At 41.3% G+C, this 14996-nt stretch overlaps 1 protein-coding gene across 9 annotated transcripts in view; it reads left to right on the forward strand.

The window, feature by feature from the left end:
* The window catches only part of AKAP13 (A-kinase anchoring protein 13), a 468794-nt gene that overhangs the window by 164632 nt on the left and 289166 nt on the right, over positions 1 to 14996 (forward strand). For 5 of the 9 annotated variants that reach the window (XM_061446743.1, XM_061446744.1, XM_061446745.1 and 2 more), the window contains 6 exons: positions 1668 to 1730; positions 3873 to 4056; positions 5241 to 5349; positions 8540 to 8665; positions 12610 to 12652; positions 13942 to 14047. In XM_061446743.1, coding sequence (XP_061302727.1) covers positions 1668 to 1730; positions 3873 to 4056; positions 5241 to 5349; positions 8540 to 8665; positions 12610 to 12652; positions 13942 to 14047 — 631 coding nt within the window. The remainder of the gene's footprint in view (positions 1 to 1667; positions 1731 to 3872; positions 4057 to 5240; positions 5350 to 8539; positions 8666 to 12609; positions 12653 to 13941; positions 14048 to 14996) is intronic. The other 4 variants (XM_061446746.1, XM_061446747.1, XM_061446750.1 and 1 more) reach the window with 2 other exon arrangements.

The following is a 14996-nucleotide window of genomic DNA, read 5'->3' on the forward strand; positions in this document are numbered from 1 at the left end:
TTACCCGTTGCCTTTTCAGGCTCCTCTGTAGGAGCTGCGTTAGTACTCAGAGTCGTCATATCTTGAAACACTTGAGCTTACAGTCTTACACAGGCAACCTAAAATACCTCATCGTATCTGAAATGTGTGGTAATTCTTTCATAGCATCCTCTCTATTTTTTCTGGCCTCCCAACTGTTTTGGTATAAACCTCTTTAACCCCAGTTGCAGAGCAACAGCCTGAAAGTAATTCCAACAGTTTATGCTCTCCCACAAGGCTGACGTGTGTAATAGCTCATCCACCCCTCCACAAGTGATCTCCTGTAAAGGGGGTTTTTTGCATGCCCTGATTGATGGTTTAGTTGGATGATGATGAAGTACTTGGAAATATTGGCATGTCACGGGTAGGTATGTCTTCATCAAGAAGGCTTGTGGTACTGTGCTGAGAGCTATTGGTGCAGCACACCTGGAGCTTTGGGGTGCAAAGCACAGGTACTTCAGGTGCATCCTCACCCAGTTAACATCCTTAACAAAGCAGGTAGCAATTATCTGAATCCCACTGTTGAAAACAAACTGTTAAACCCTTCCTGAATGTTTCCAGTGTTGGACTTTGAGTGGAAACTGTATGAGGACTTGGTATGGGGTGATGCAGTCAGTGGCTTTAAACCTTCCTCTGTGCCCTCTGAGGCTTCAGGCATTCACAAGTTGTGGCCATGGGGTGCTTATACTTGTTCTTCCCTTTTCATAGGCTCCTGCCCATGTGGATTGCAGGCCAGGGGCTGGGAGCAGGACTTGTGCAGTGCTGCTCTGGTAGATATGTGCTGATGCAAAATTCCCTTCAGACAACATATGTTTCCTGGATAGCTTTTCCAGGATTTAGGGATCCTTTATATGTGATAGCTGACAAGAAGATTGATTTATCCATGTCTGCAAGACCTGCAATTGAGCCACAAACTGGCAAAGGGAAAAAAAAATAACAAAAGCAGTATTTAAATTAACCACCAAACTATTTGCATCCTATATTTACATTTCTGGTATCTTTCAAGATGCAACTTGGGATCCTTTGGGGTGTGGGTGCTGAAAGGTTTCCTAGTCAAAGTACTATTTGAAGACTTGATTTAATCCCGAGCTAGCAGGACGACAAGCCTGGTTTTTTTCTTCTTTCACATATCTGCTGTGTAGCACTTAAGAATGTAGCTCTCTCCTTATTTTTCCCTAGTGTAGCCTCAGGTTATTAATACTTGTACGGAGGGGACTTGATTAAATCTATCTAAGGGATTCTTTCTCTGATCTGGGGATGAGAGGTCCCAGAAGAATGCTAATCATTACTAACACAATGGATGCATGCGATTACTTTTGCAAAATTGGTTTGGGTGCATTTCAGCCTCGTTTTCCCCCAAAACTTCTCTCCCCACAAGGAGCAGTTTCTCCGGTAGATTGTATATTCACTAAGGGAGTCAGTTTGGGGGAAGCATGGGCTGGCCTGCTACCCAGTTGGTGGTAACCTTGGTCATTTGGGGCACACTGGTGTGTTGTGGCAGCCAGAAATATGTCGTAGTTTCTGCATTATTTATGAGTTTGGGTTTTTTTAAGATATGCAAGAGGGAGAGTCTTTTAACATTCCCCTATTCCATAGCAATCCAATAATCACAGCCCTTTTCCTTTCTTTGCCTCTTTTGATGTTCCTAGTTTGAGCTGGTGTCCCTCTGGCGTACAGTTCATTGCCATGGGTCCTGACTTTACTTGTAGAAGGTACAGTATAAATCAATGTGCAGCAGCAGCAAAGGAGCACTGCAAACACCCTGCCATCAGCTTTGCGTGCGTCGCCTTTTCCACTGCTGCTCTGGCTGAAGCGTGCACGTGTTTGTTTGCTTCGTCTGCTTTTCCGGCACTTAGACCTGGGAATGGGTCTTTGGAACTGGGCTGCAGGTGAAGGTGGTGGCTGCTTTTTGTTGGCCTCGAGCATTAAAGAAGCTGCATTGTTGGTTTGAGCTGCTCTGTTCCGTGATGATTTTAAGGCATGTTTTTTTTCCACAGCAGTGATCATAATGATAATGGTGACAGCCAAAGAATCAAAAGAAGAGTTAATGTGATTCAGTGCCGCTTTGTTCTGGATGGATCTCATAAAGGATTTGAGTTCCTACAGACTTGCTCTTTGTAAATTGAAAGATCTAGTTTTTTCTTCAAAGAGACTCATCATGTAAATCTTGCTGTGAAAACCCAATCTCACAGCCACAGATGACAATTTCTCTTCTGTAGAAAGTCCCTGAGCTGAGATTGGTGCTTGCAAGTCAGATCTCCATCTGATGCTGCCTGGAATCCAGCGTCCCAGATTTCATAGCTTTATAGCTTTCCTCTGGCAGTTCCTGCTGGTTGTGGGTAGAGCTATTATTTAAGTCTTTTTCTGAAGACTAGATATTAAGAAATTAATCTGTCCCTATTACATATTTAATTATGTTTGGTCTGTATATACAAGTTACAGATCAGTATCACCCACTGACAACTATTTTAATGGCTGATATTTGCAGTTTCGAGCTGTTTGTGTCACAAGAAACAGCATGCTGGTTTTTCTGTACTGTGTAACATCGCTGTTAACATCTTGGGTTGCAAGGAAAATAATACTCTTCTGCCATAAATAATAAGTAGAAATGGGACTGACTTCTCTCTGCAGGTGTTTTAGAATAAACTTTATAATGCCTGCTATTGATATACATTGTTGAGTCAAAATCTTCTTTACAGTTTAATCTGCTAAAGCAGATTAAATTGTAAATGCCTCAACTAGTTTTCTTTCTCTCTAATTACCATGAAAAAATTACTAAAGCTTCTTATTCAAGGTTTATTGCAATTTTTGCATAGATGATCAGCCACTTGATGCTTCTAAAGGAATCCAGAACGTTAATCACCACTATGCAAGTCTACCTGAAGTTAAAGCTCTTTTGTTTTTTTAAATAATCTGTACAGTTTATAGTGTTTTTTCCCTTTCATTTGTTTAAATGCCAGGTTGTTGGCCACTGAGATGTCATGGTTAGCCTCAGGTGGAGATACATATCCAGGTTAGGTCTTGCTTCAAACGAGCAGGATTTTGGGAGCATCAAATCAAACGTTAGCCATGGAGCTGTGCTAGTGTACCAGGAGGTGTATCTGTGACACTTGCTCTTTAATCCAGACTGGCATTGCAGTGGGCTTATTAGTGCTTGGGGATAAGGAGCAGAAGGGGTAGAAGCGAAGATAATGTCAAGAAGATATATCAAATTGAAATAGCCATGTGCGAAAGAGGGGGTGTTTTGTGTGGGTGAGAAGAGAATATATTAACCTCTTTCTGTAGAGGTTGCTTGTCTAGCAGCAGAAAGAAACCAGCTTTGGCAGAAAGAAGGACATTGTCAGCGCCAAAGCTTTGTGCAGTGGCAAGCGCTAAACAGATCCGGAGGATGTGTCTGCAGAGGTGAACGTTGGGTGCTGGTCCAGGCCAGGCAGCACCATGCTGATACAAGGTAGTTTAATTTGAGTGACTTATTCCAAGGGGAGCCTAGTAAAATCTAGTTAAGAGACTATGTGGAACTACAGAAAACTTAAGGTGTTTCTAGATTTTCCTGTGCTCTAGAAGGTGAAAAGAACCAGTAGGAAGGGCTGTTGACCACACGAGTATGAACAGTTGTTCAAGCAACTATTGTGTCTTATTAGAGGTGCAAAGATGTTGCTGTTTGGTCTGAAAAACAGGAACCCCTCCACTGCTGTCTGCACCTGGTCATTAAAAAAGTAACATGCTGAGGAATAAAATCAGCGTATCCCTGCACAGTTCAGTTAGCGACTGCCTTGTGTTCTATACTTGACGGTGCTGAAAGACACTGGTACCTAAGAGTATGTCAGCATCTAACCACCATGCTTTCTCTTCAGTTACAGCCTAGAAGGCCTTGCTGGAGACTCTGGTGAGAGCAAGAAGCCCTCTACAAACCTGGAGGCAGCTTCTCTGAGCTCCAAAGACCTCAGACGGAGTCCGCTTGCTAGCAACCAGTGTGGGTCCCTGGTCTTGCTCACTGAAGAACTCGAGCAAGGAGAAATGAGAGAATACGATCACCAGGTAAGGCTGTCTAGCTATTGCTGGATATCTAGATAAAACAACCTCAAGTTTTCCCAAGTGAAGGCTTCCACCCTATATATATATAGTATTAAAATCTTCCATCTCTAACATGGAAGAATTTCCACTGTGTTAAATTTGCTGCTTGGTTCTCTGGGGCAGCATGGTTGATGGGCAAAAGTCTTAGGATTTTCTTCCCCTGATTGCATGAATAATTGTGGAAAAGTTATGAACATTTTAGTATAGATGTAGGGATACCATCAATCAGAGGTGTTATAAGGCTACAGCAATTAATGCTTACACTCCCTTTTGCAGTCCTGAAATGCACATGGACTCCAAGTAGTAATTTGTCTGCTGAAGTTTTCAGGTTTATTTTCATAGTGTAGGAGGAAAATAAAGATTTTATTTTTTTTTTCCTTTCAGAGTCATAACCAAAATCAAAAGGCCCATTAGAATAAGCAACAGTTAAGCAAAATTTTAATTGTGTATTAAGAATATTAAGAGTGGTCTTTCTGGAGTGGAAGTCTGTGATAGTTATTGGTGTGCCACAGTACTATGAGAGTCTCTGCTTTTTATATTAATGAAACAATTACAGTCTTAAACACTATAAATACCCTGCATTTCTGAGTTTGAAGCTTCAGCCATAGTATTTTCTGGGCTCATGCCAGAATCATTAGCCAGCCAGGCCGTTTACCTCATAAAATCACTGCTGTACATCAAGGCAGTGAACAGGTCCTACAAGATCCAGCCTGTAGAGCTATCATGTCATGACTTTCATGTGTTCTCTTGCTTTGAGGAATGGCTTTTTTGGAGAACACACAGCTAAGCATCAGATTTGTTACCACAATCCAGTTATACTGAGGAACTGGAATCACAGCAGTAATTCTAGCAGCCATCGGACAGTTAACAATATCCATCTTGTAATACCTTGCAAGAAGATCAAGCAGCCAGAGGCTCACCATTTCTTGCATAAATAGTTATCTTACACTTAAAATGTTGCATTTTACCTGTGTGGCACTGTTCATATTTTCCATGATCCTTGCATTTCTCACCTGTTAAATGGGATCACTGACATTTTCCCCTGTTTGAAAGTCAGAATTTCAGTAAATGTGAGCACTGATCTGAAGTGGGGATGGTGCTGCTGTTCTTCACATATTTGCTCACTGTGGTTGTTTTCTGTTCTGCAGATGCATCAGACATCACCGCCACAAGGATTTAATTTCTGCTCTTCTGCTGTTTCATCTCCACTGACCAAATCTATGTCTCTAATGTCAATTAGTAAACCTGTGCTGGACAGTGAGTAACACAGTTTTTCCTTATCCATTCTCTCATCTGTATTATTAAGTATCTCTTGCTACCTTCCCAAGGCAGAATTTGCTAGTACCTGCTCTTGCTTTCCTATATTATGTGGAATTTTTCACTGCTGCATGGAATTGTGGGTGGAAGGGCAGAACTCAGTTTAGATTCTTCTGAATGTTGAGAACATGGAAACTTGCGAATCCTTGTTCTCCTTGGGGGGATTTTGTTGCTGTTTATTTTGAGTTAAATGTTTTGGGGCAGTTGGGTGTAATTTATCAAATCTCATTTCTGAAGAAATGGTGATGAGGTGAAATTTTTTCAGTTTAGCTTAATTGAGGCAATAACAAGAATTCACTTATTGCAGTGAATTCAGCAGCATCACTGAATGGATTCTTGCAGCTGAAAAAGTCATTCAGGAGGCTGCAGCTGGATGTGCTTAGAAGGACCATGTTACACATGCTTTCATTATGTTAATTGCCAGCCAGAAATGGTATTGACATTTTAGATTGCTCTTGTCAATCAGTGATGGTCTCTGATCTTTTCCTCTTTATTAACATACTTCTTCCTTGCAAAGCTGAACAAGGGAAAGGCACCGTTAAGAAGGGCGTTTTATTCATTCAGGAGGAAGCTCACAGAGATTATGCTTTGTAGGAGAAGTTTTAACATCCTTTGCCATCGTTCTTCTGTGATTAATAAGCATGTGGCCTAACGGATGTGCTCCTCAGCAACGGTAACCAAAGCACGGGCAGATCTGTCCCATGGAAAGGCCGGCTCCTGCTCTGTGGAGTGGCTTTGCTCACTGAGCTGAAGACGTTCATTATTACTTCTGTTAAGCAACCAATTTATTGCCATTGGTAACCAAACACTGTGAATAACTTGGCTATCTCCCAGCAAATGGGCTGTTGGTGGCTGAGAGAGCTTGGTCAGCTGAGGTTCATCTCCCTCTCCCTTGAGACTTCCCTTCAGGCCTGTGGCGGGGCTTATGACGGGAGGATTTGTAGCTCCCTCTTGGAACTGGACAACCTCCTGTCTTTCCACTTCTCTCTTCTTTGACTCATGTTAAAATGCCCACGAGGCCTGAGCAGGTGGTAGACAGGTTTGATGAGCCCGTCTTCTAGAGATGGCCTAGCCATGATGGTCGTGAAGAGAGACTGCGAAAGAAATACCAGGTTTAGTCTGTTGCTTTGAGGTGGATGTGTCCGAGTTTTGGACACTGAAGTTAAAAGTTACTAATGCTTCTGTGAGCTTTATTTTCTCAGTTGTTAATTTGTGACTCCGCAGAAGGGCCTCAGTTTTATAGGAACGTTGTTTCTGAAAAGTAACGAATTTCAGGCGGTTGATGTGAGCAACCAAAAAGATTGCTCTTCCCAACCCTGAGAGTCTTTTCACAGGTCATGGACTCTTCCCAACTCTGACACTTTCCTGAATTCATCAGTACATCACTTGATTCTTCCTCAGTTGATTTCAAAGAGGAGTAAAGTTACTTGAGATGTGACCATAATACATGTGAAGCAGCTTAGTGCCTTTTACAGGAAGGTTTTGTAGAAATTCCCTTGTATCATCTAGGTTTGACACTGATATTATCACAACAGAATACTTGAGAGATATGCAAGAATAAATCCTTGATTTCATGGAGGTGAATTCTAGGAAAACTTGCGTAATTTTGTGGTAGGTGTTCAAAACCAAAGGGGTCTGAATGGGAAGAAAGCAGCATGTTCTGCACAAAGGCCTCAGAAACTAAATCCAAATTAACACACACACAGAGGGCTTTCTCTTGTTTTCCCTGTTTATTGTCATATGAACTGAGGCAGGAGCTACTTCCAAGACCGAGTTTCTAGCCTGCGCTCCATCTGATGTCTCAGATGTTCCAAGAGCTGCTGTGGCCATTCACAACTGTTAATCCTTCAGCATTTTATAGAGAGAGGTCACAAGAGCTGTTGGCTGGAGTGCTCGGAAGACTGCTTTCGGCTTTGGAATAGCAAATTTCCAGTGTGGAGCATTGTTGCAAAGCCAGGAACTGCTATAAATAAAACCACTGAAATGGAAGTTGAGTTGAACTGTGCTGGAGGAGGTGGTTCTATTTACAGTAAAGTATTATTGTTCATCTTGACTTTTAGTCTAAATAGACAGTAGACTACAGAAGAAAGAAAGCAGTGTTGCCTGGTCATGTTCTTCAGGTCTGGGACACTAAAACTACTCCTTTGAAAGGCAGTCTAAACAAAACTAATGCACGAGTCTTGCTTTGAATTGTTCTATTTCAGTGCCTTTCATTGGGTCCCTCTAGGGTTGTTCTGCTTACATTGGAAAAGTTTGCATATAATTTTACTCAAATTGCCTCTTGGCATTTGTGACTTATGGCTGAAGGAAAATTTCAGGGGAGTTTGCTTTGCATTGCTTGCATTGCATTGAATATCCTTGAATAGTATTTTTATATTATATTCTGAATTTAGTTTGGGGTTATGATACCAGCAATACAAAAAATTTTCTTTATATGTGACCTAAGGGGGGTGTTTTGCTCAAAGAGAGTAATCATTTCTACTTTATTCTCCTGTAATTTTAATACTGATAAGGTCTTTAGCTTCTTTACCCTGTTGTGCAAGTGAATTGGTTTATCCATGCCATGGAATGACTTAAAAGTGCCTGAATACATGCACTGAAGATGTTTGGTGTAGTTGCTTAATGTAGAACCCTTAGGTCTGACCTGTCCCTGGGGCAGAGTTTCCCCAGCCCTGTCCCATTCATCTTTCCTGAGGACACACTGATATACCATGTGAATGATGGGTACCCAGCAACCTTGAGTCATTCTAGTTCAGTTCCCTGGCAGTTACTTCAGTGAAGCAGATGCCCTTTGTCCAGAGATCCACTTTGTTGTTGGTATTCTGTTTGGGAAAATAACTGTTCAAATTTAAATCTTCATTAAAAGGTCCTATAAAAAGATGCCAGCAAAAATAAGGAAAGCCTGAACCTGGAGTTATGCATGCAGTGAGACCTGCATCCTCTGAAACCTGCATCCTCTGGAATTTGCACGTTCTCAGTTCTTTGTTTCTTGTGCCTTTTCTGAAGCCAGCTGCTTTGCAGACATTTCCTTTGCTTTGGTTTTAGTTTGCTTTGGCCGCTCTCCTCTCCTTTATGTTATTAAATGCATTTTCAAGCATGCTCTAATGTCTGCTATTAACCCACTTCTCAGCCCAGGGCCGGACTCGACCATCGAGACGAATTTCCTTCTCCTTCAGCATCTCTCCACTCATTCCTAAGTCTAAAACTCTCTTTTCTATTGGCTCTTCTTCCAGTGATGAGGAGGAGGAGGTGGATAGTAAGTAATTGTTTTCTGTGCATTGCAGCCATTATGGGTGGAAACAAAGGGAAATCTGGTTTCCTGCTTGAGGCCTTGAAGTTTCACCTTGCAAACTTTGAATGAACCTTTTCACTGCATGATGTCTAACAGCATTATCTTAGTCCTGTATCTGAATACTAACTAGTAGCAGAATAAAAGGATTATAATCCAAAGTCTTGTACATCAGCACCACCACTTCTCATCTGGTTAGTTTTGGTCTGTGTCCATGTGGCAGATACCATTGTTTGCCACTCTGACCAGCAATGTAGTCATTATCTTTTTATTAAGACCAAAATACTTGTCTTGAGATTGTTGCAGTGCATGCAGTTAACAGAAGAGGTAGATCCTTGCCCCTCTGTAGGTGAGAATGAGTACAATGCTCAGTGGAAGCAGGAGAAGAGGAGAGAAGCCCTGATACTCTGTAAATCTTGGTTGCAACTTCAACTCCTGAGCAAAAGCACACGTTGCAGCTCAGCACCTTGTATCATCAAGATGCTCATGTCCATGTCCTGATATTATAGTAGTTTTGTTGGGAAACAGACAAGTGTTATATGGTGGTGGGTTTTTTCCTCGTGTAAACTCCATTGCTAAAAGAAGCCCAACTAATGCAAAAGATTGAATTAAAATAATTTAGCCTCTTGGTTTTTTTAAATAGTCTTATCAGTGATAATAGAAAAAGTTCCCCATTTCTTAAGCATGTTTTATTAGACTGTTGAAGTAAACCAGAACAAATAATTCTCTACCTAAATAAAATTCAGAGTAGCTGCATTAGTTGGTTCATATCAAAGGTTTGCAAGGAAACTATCCCACATCCCTCCTGCCCATACTGGGATGGGGGAAATTGCTTTCCAGTCCAACAGATTTTGGTTGCTTCCTGAATTTAAGAATTCTACACTCCATCCACTTAGATGCCTGTACTCCATAGATATCTAAATTCTCCTCCTTTCCATTCCCAGTCTTCACTCTTTGTCCCTTTCTACAAGAAAGTCCTGTACTCTTCCCTGGTGTGATACTACCCATTTCCATATTTCAGCTTCTCCCTCCTTTCCCCTTTGCTCTGTCCTTCTGTCTTCAACAAAGCGCTCAATTCATGGTCCTCACAAAGTGAATTGCAAACACACAGCTGTGCATTGGTGTCCTGCTCCCACGGTTCAGAGTACTCTTGGCTAAACTTTTTGGTGGATTTGCTTTTCTTCATGGGTTTTTGCTTGTTTTGGAGGGGGTTTGGGGTTTTGGGGTTGAATTTATTTTTGTTTGGTTTAAGCATCCAACCAGTTGAATAATTCCTACCAGTCAGGTCAGGGTATAGAAGTTTTGGGGGTGTTTCTGTTGGCCAGTATTTATCTTCTTTCCCTCAACCAGTTAACAATGAGCATTTAAAATAATGTCAGATACTGTCTCAAAACAAAAATGCTGCTTTCTTTATATGTGTTTTATTCCCTCATATTTGAGGGTACTGTGGTGACTTTATAAAAAGGTTGGTTTAGCCACAGCTATTCATAAGACTGCTTTGGCAATGGGCATTTTTCATGTAGTAGTCCCAGATCAGCTTGTTTATTTTCTCACATGTTCTGGGTTCATTTCTCATGAGAGGGTGGGTGTGTGTATTAGCATTGAGACTGCACTTGGATTTCAGTTTCCACTCCTCAGCCTCTCCATGTGTGTTTTTCACTAGAGCATTAGTTGAGTTTCTTCGATATCATGGTATATTTAAGCTGTAGGTTTCAGGTGGCTGAACAAGCCAGTATGTGCATTCAGAAAACTATTGTGAAGCCTTTGAATTTCTTGACCCACAAACGTTTAATTTCTGTCAACATTAAGGGGTTGTGAGCTGGTTTCTTTGGTCTGCAACACCCTAATCCAGTTGCTGTTTTCAGCATAATGGACCTTGATGAATTATTTCAAGTCCAGCTACCATATAAAATAATTTTGGTGGGTGATGCTTAAAAGGTGCTCAGATAATTACATGAATATTTGGCTGCAAGCCCGTATTCATTGCACACAGAAAGCAGTCCTGTCCTTTGAACAAAACTATTTGTGTGGGTTGTGAAGTCATATTTTAGGTTTGAACCTGGTCATGATAGGAAACACAAAAATTGGAAATAAATCTTCCTTCCCCTCTTCTGTAAAAAACCCTGAAGGAGAGAAAATGTGTCGTTTCCTATGCTTATCTTCATGGGTTTTATGGCTTGCAGCAGAGTGTTGATCATATGATGTTATACTGTAACCTGAAGCATGAAATCACAAGCAGGCTTTCACCTTGTTTTTTGTCTGAATCCATTTTGCCTGAATCAAGAATCCCCCATTTTAAAGATGAAACATTATTGCAGTGAAGGATAAGTAGTACATAATTGAAGTTCACATGCAATGTATTTTGTTAAGGTGCTGAAGAAATCACGAATACCAAGTTATTACAGCTCTTGATTCAGTGTTCGTATTTCTTACACTGCCTGCAAAGACACAGAAGGGTGTATGAAATACTTAAATCCAGTCAAATTGATGAATCTATTAAAAAAAAAGAAAGACTAAGGAAGTCTGCTTGTTAAAATCAAACTAGAGCTGAAATGTGAACCAGAGTCACTGGAGCATTAGCCAGGGATTTGGAAGTCTGTGTATTGCTTGTGTGAGCTTAGTAGGCACTTTGGTAGTGGATGTTCTACAAAAACCTCCAGCACAGTCAGGAAAGCAAGTAGTAGACTTCATTTGATGAATGTTACAGTATTGCTAACTTCGATGTATTTGGGATAGATCATTAAGTAGATGAAAGATTTTGCAAGGGAGATACTAAGAGAGATCCCCGAGCAGGGATTAGGTAATGGGGTATGCTTGTATTTTAGTTTCTCAATGTGAAGAAATGATACTTCTGGCCCAGTCCGTGTTGACACTTGAATCAGCGGTTAGCAAAATGTGTATTTCAGAATCATAAGGCATAATATTGTATGCACAGTTCTTCCTAATGCACTTACTGCTTTTAGATAGAGGACCCTCACTGCCTCTGATGTCGCATGGCCCTTTTGCACTCACCCTTAGCTTTAGTATGTTAGCAGAATTTGCAGCCAGAGTATTGCCTTGCTTACCAAGGCTAGTAAGATCATCAATCATTCTGCTTTTTGAACTTCAGATAGGGCTGCAAACAGGGCTTGCAGTGAGGGTATTTTGGAGTCCTGACAAGCTCAGTTAACCTGGAGAGTGCCCTTGCTTCAGTTCATCCTGGTATTTCAGTATTCTTTGATGGTTCTGGTAAATGGTGTCAGGTACCTAATCTGCTCCAAATGCATTGTGCAAGCAGGTTTCTTGCATATAAAGAGAACTTGTGTCATTGGCAGGGCTTCAGCTTCATGTTGAAAGTCAGACTTTCCTCAAGCACAGTGTTTTTGTGACTAAGCCCTAGGCTGGTAATGTTTCGTGGAAAAGGGAATAAGGCTTCCCTTGTTTCCCTTACTCTTTATGAAGTGCTTCAGGATTTTGATGGGAAAATGTACTATAATTTTATCAAGTATAAAAGTTTCGTACATGAAACCTGGATGTGTTTTACAGTAGATTCTTTCTAGTGGTGTATAAATTAAAGCATTGTGGCAGAATGATTCTCATTTATACCTATTGTCATTGAATTGGCAGTTCTGATTCACATACCCTGATTTACCAGCACATTTACCAGCACAGATGCCCATCCTTTGCTTAATAGCTAAAGAATGGTAAAAATACTAAGCATGCTTTCACCTCAGCACCTAATTTGAGAGCACCTAAGAATACAGGGAACGGGCTTTATCCTGAGCACATGAAATCTATTCTAAACACTCACTTCTGGAAAACATTTCCTCTTCCTCTTGAACCATCCAAATACACAAACTCTGTTTTTAAACTCAGCGGGCTAAGACTGCAGTCTAACATGTCCTTCCCCCTGCCCCTCCGATCTTTTCCAGGTACGCAGGCATTTGGCGGCCCCACAGCTTCCTCGGTTCAGAGGTACAGTATTCTGGGGGTACCACATCTCTGTTGGTGGGACTCCTGCAGTGGGCTCTGCTTCAGACACCCAAAAGCCTTGCTGGCACCCGTGCACTTCAGCTGAAAACACAAGTTGTCAGGCTGGTGACAATATTAAAAGGCTTAAGAATATTATAGATCATAGAATATACAAGTCAGTTGTAGGTCTAACAAGCCTCTGTGTTTATCCGTAGCTAGTAACATAGCAGGTTATGTCTTATCAAACAGTATCAATTTACCCTGAGTTATATTTTACACTAAAAGTAGTTGTTCTTCCCTTTAGTCAATTCCATTTATATTTCTATAATGAAGGCCAAAAAGGTCATGGTTTTGTCTGTTACTTTTCATCCTTGCAAGCTGTAGAGAAGAGATAGTCTTTCTGGTGGTGGGTGCCAGCTTTAAAAGCACTTCCCTGGGGGAAGGACATTTGTGGCACTGAAGAAGCTGGGTGTCTGGTCTCTGTGTCACTCTGATAGCTTTGGCTTCATTTTGTGGCTGGGAGACTCTTTGATTGCAGCTTGCTGCTGTTTTCTCCTCCTTGATTTCATTTGTCTTTCTGTTGTTCTGCTTTTGGTTTGCATTGTACTTCCTATTGACAGACTGCGTCCTTTAATGCAATGATAGTTTCCTCCATAACTTCTTATTCTTTCATAGACGATGAAGTCATAAGCTTGTGCATGTAGAGACTGCCAGAAAATATCTGGCTTCCCAGAAATGCCTCATTTGATACAAATGACTGTTTATTACTTGGTATTAGTATTCTCATTCCTCAAGGGAGGCTTTGCAGTGTGGTCTCTAGTAAAGACACTCACTGCCTCTTCAGGGCTTATTGCATCTCATCCTCTAGAAGGGGATTTCTCTTTTTAAAGGATGTGTGCATGTCTGTCCCTTTATGTCTAAAATACTGAAGATTAAATGCCAAGACTCGCTCTGTACCTGCAGTATTTGCCATTTAACAGACCGGTGCTGGCCTGATCAGTGGTTATTTGACCACAGGAGCAGCAGAGGGTGCTGTGGCATGGTTTGAGAATGGAGATTGCTAAAAAAAAGCAAATAAAAGGATTCCTTGAAATGCGTGACAAGCTACTGGACTGGCATTTTGTCTTCACTTTGCCTTCTTTGTTGAAAAGAAGCATAAAACAACCATAAAACAACCCGTCACTTTGTTGGATAATAAATGCATTTGTCCTTTAAAAAAGAATCCATCCGTTTAACAAATGCTGTGGGATGAAAAGAAAAATAAAAGCAACTTCTTTCTTCTTTGATTTTAGCATATCTGAAGAGAGCAGCAGTGTCCCCGCTGGTAAAGGTGCAACCAAAGTCAGTCGCACCTTCAGCTACCTCAGGAATAAAATGTCCAGCAGCAAGAAGAGCAAAGTAAGTGCTTCTTGTGATTTATGCAGCCGTGAAATACCCATAGGTAGCAGAGATGAATTCTGTTTTTCAGTATGTTTCCGTAGGGTGGTATTTATCTCTTTGACTGGCTTTTTTCCTTTTGCAAGGGGAGGATGGACTATGGGGTAGTAGGGAATAGCTACATGGGAACTATGCACCCCAAAGTTGAAATGCACCCGAGATGAGTTTTCATGTGCAATGTTTTTGCCTCTTTTCCCCACAGAATGAAGCTTCATTTATTCTAGAGAATAGATTGTTCTCTGGGATGAGTTACAGCTTTGCAGTGATGGATGGGTCTAATTTTTAGAGAACCTGAGAGGTGTTTAATAAAACGAGGGCAGGAGCTGTAAGAAGGGACTGGCTGCCGAAGGCCATGTTGTGTTTCCCTTTTATTTCTCCTTTTTGCCACAAAATCCCCATGCACTGCTGGAGAAGCTGCCCAAGCTGTGACCTTTAATGATGGCCAATATTTATATTTTTCCCCTTTTTCCATCCTTGAAAACCTGAGATTTAATTTGCTGAAGCTCAAGCGCTGCTCAGCACAGCCGAATTTCCTGGAAACAGCATTGGTTACAGAAATAACTACATTCATACTGAATACTTCACACACACAGGCTGCTGTTGCCTTAGGTTGTCCCCTGGAGATTAATATATGTTGGAGGGGTTTGGCTTGGTTGGATTTTTTACTCGAATCTCACCTCAGTTCATCATGTCTGACAAGCTAACTTCACCTTACCTCACAGCAGGCTGTGTGTATTATGCAGTTAGGTGATGTGAAGCTAATATGTTGGTGAATACTGTTGGAAGGCCCCTGAGATGCATAATTACATATTCTGACGAGTGCCTCAATAGCAGTCAGGAAACAAAATGTGGCATAAATATAGTGCCTATAGTGGAGTAAGGCTGGGGGCTGAAGCATACACGTATGGGA

Source organism: Pezoporus flaviventris, unplaced genomic scaffold (assembly GCF_033815535.1).
Source record: "Pezoporus flaviventris isolate CSIRO_AGI_PZ_B2104156 unplaced genomic scaffold, CSIRO_AGI_Pfla_v1 ptg000006l, whole genome shotgun sequence".
In the NCBI taxonomy this organism is placed as follows: Eukaryota; Metazoa; Chordata; class Aves; order Psittaciformes; family Psittacidae; genus Pezoporus; species Pezoporus flaviventris.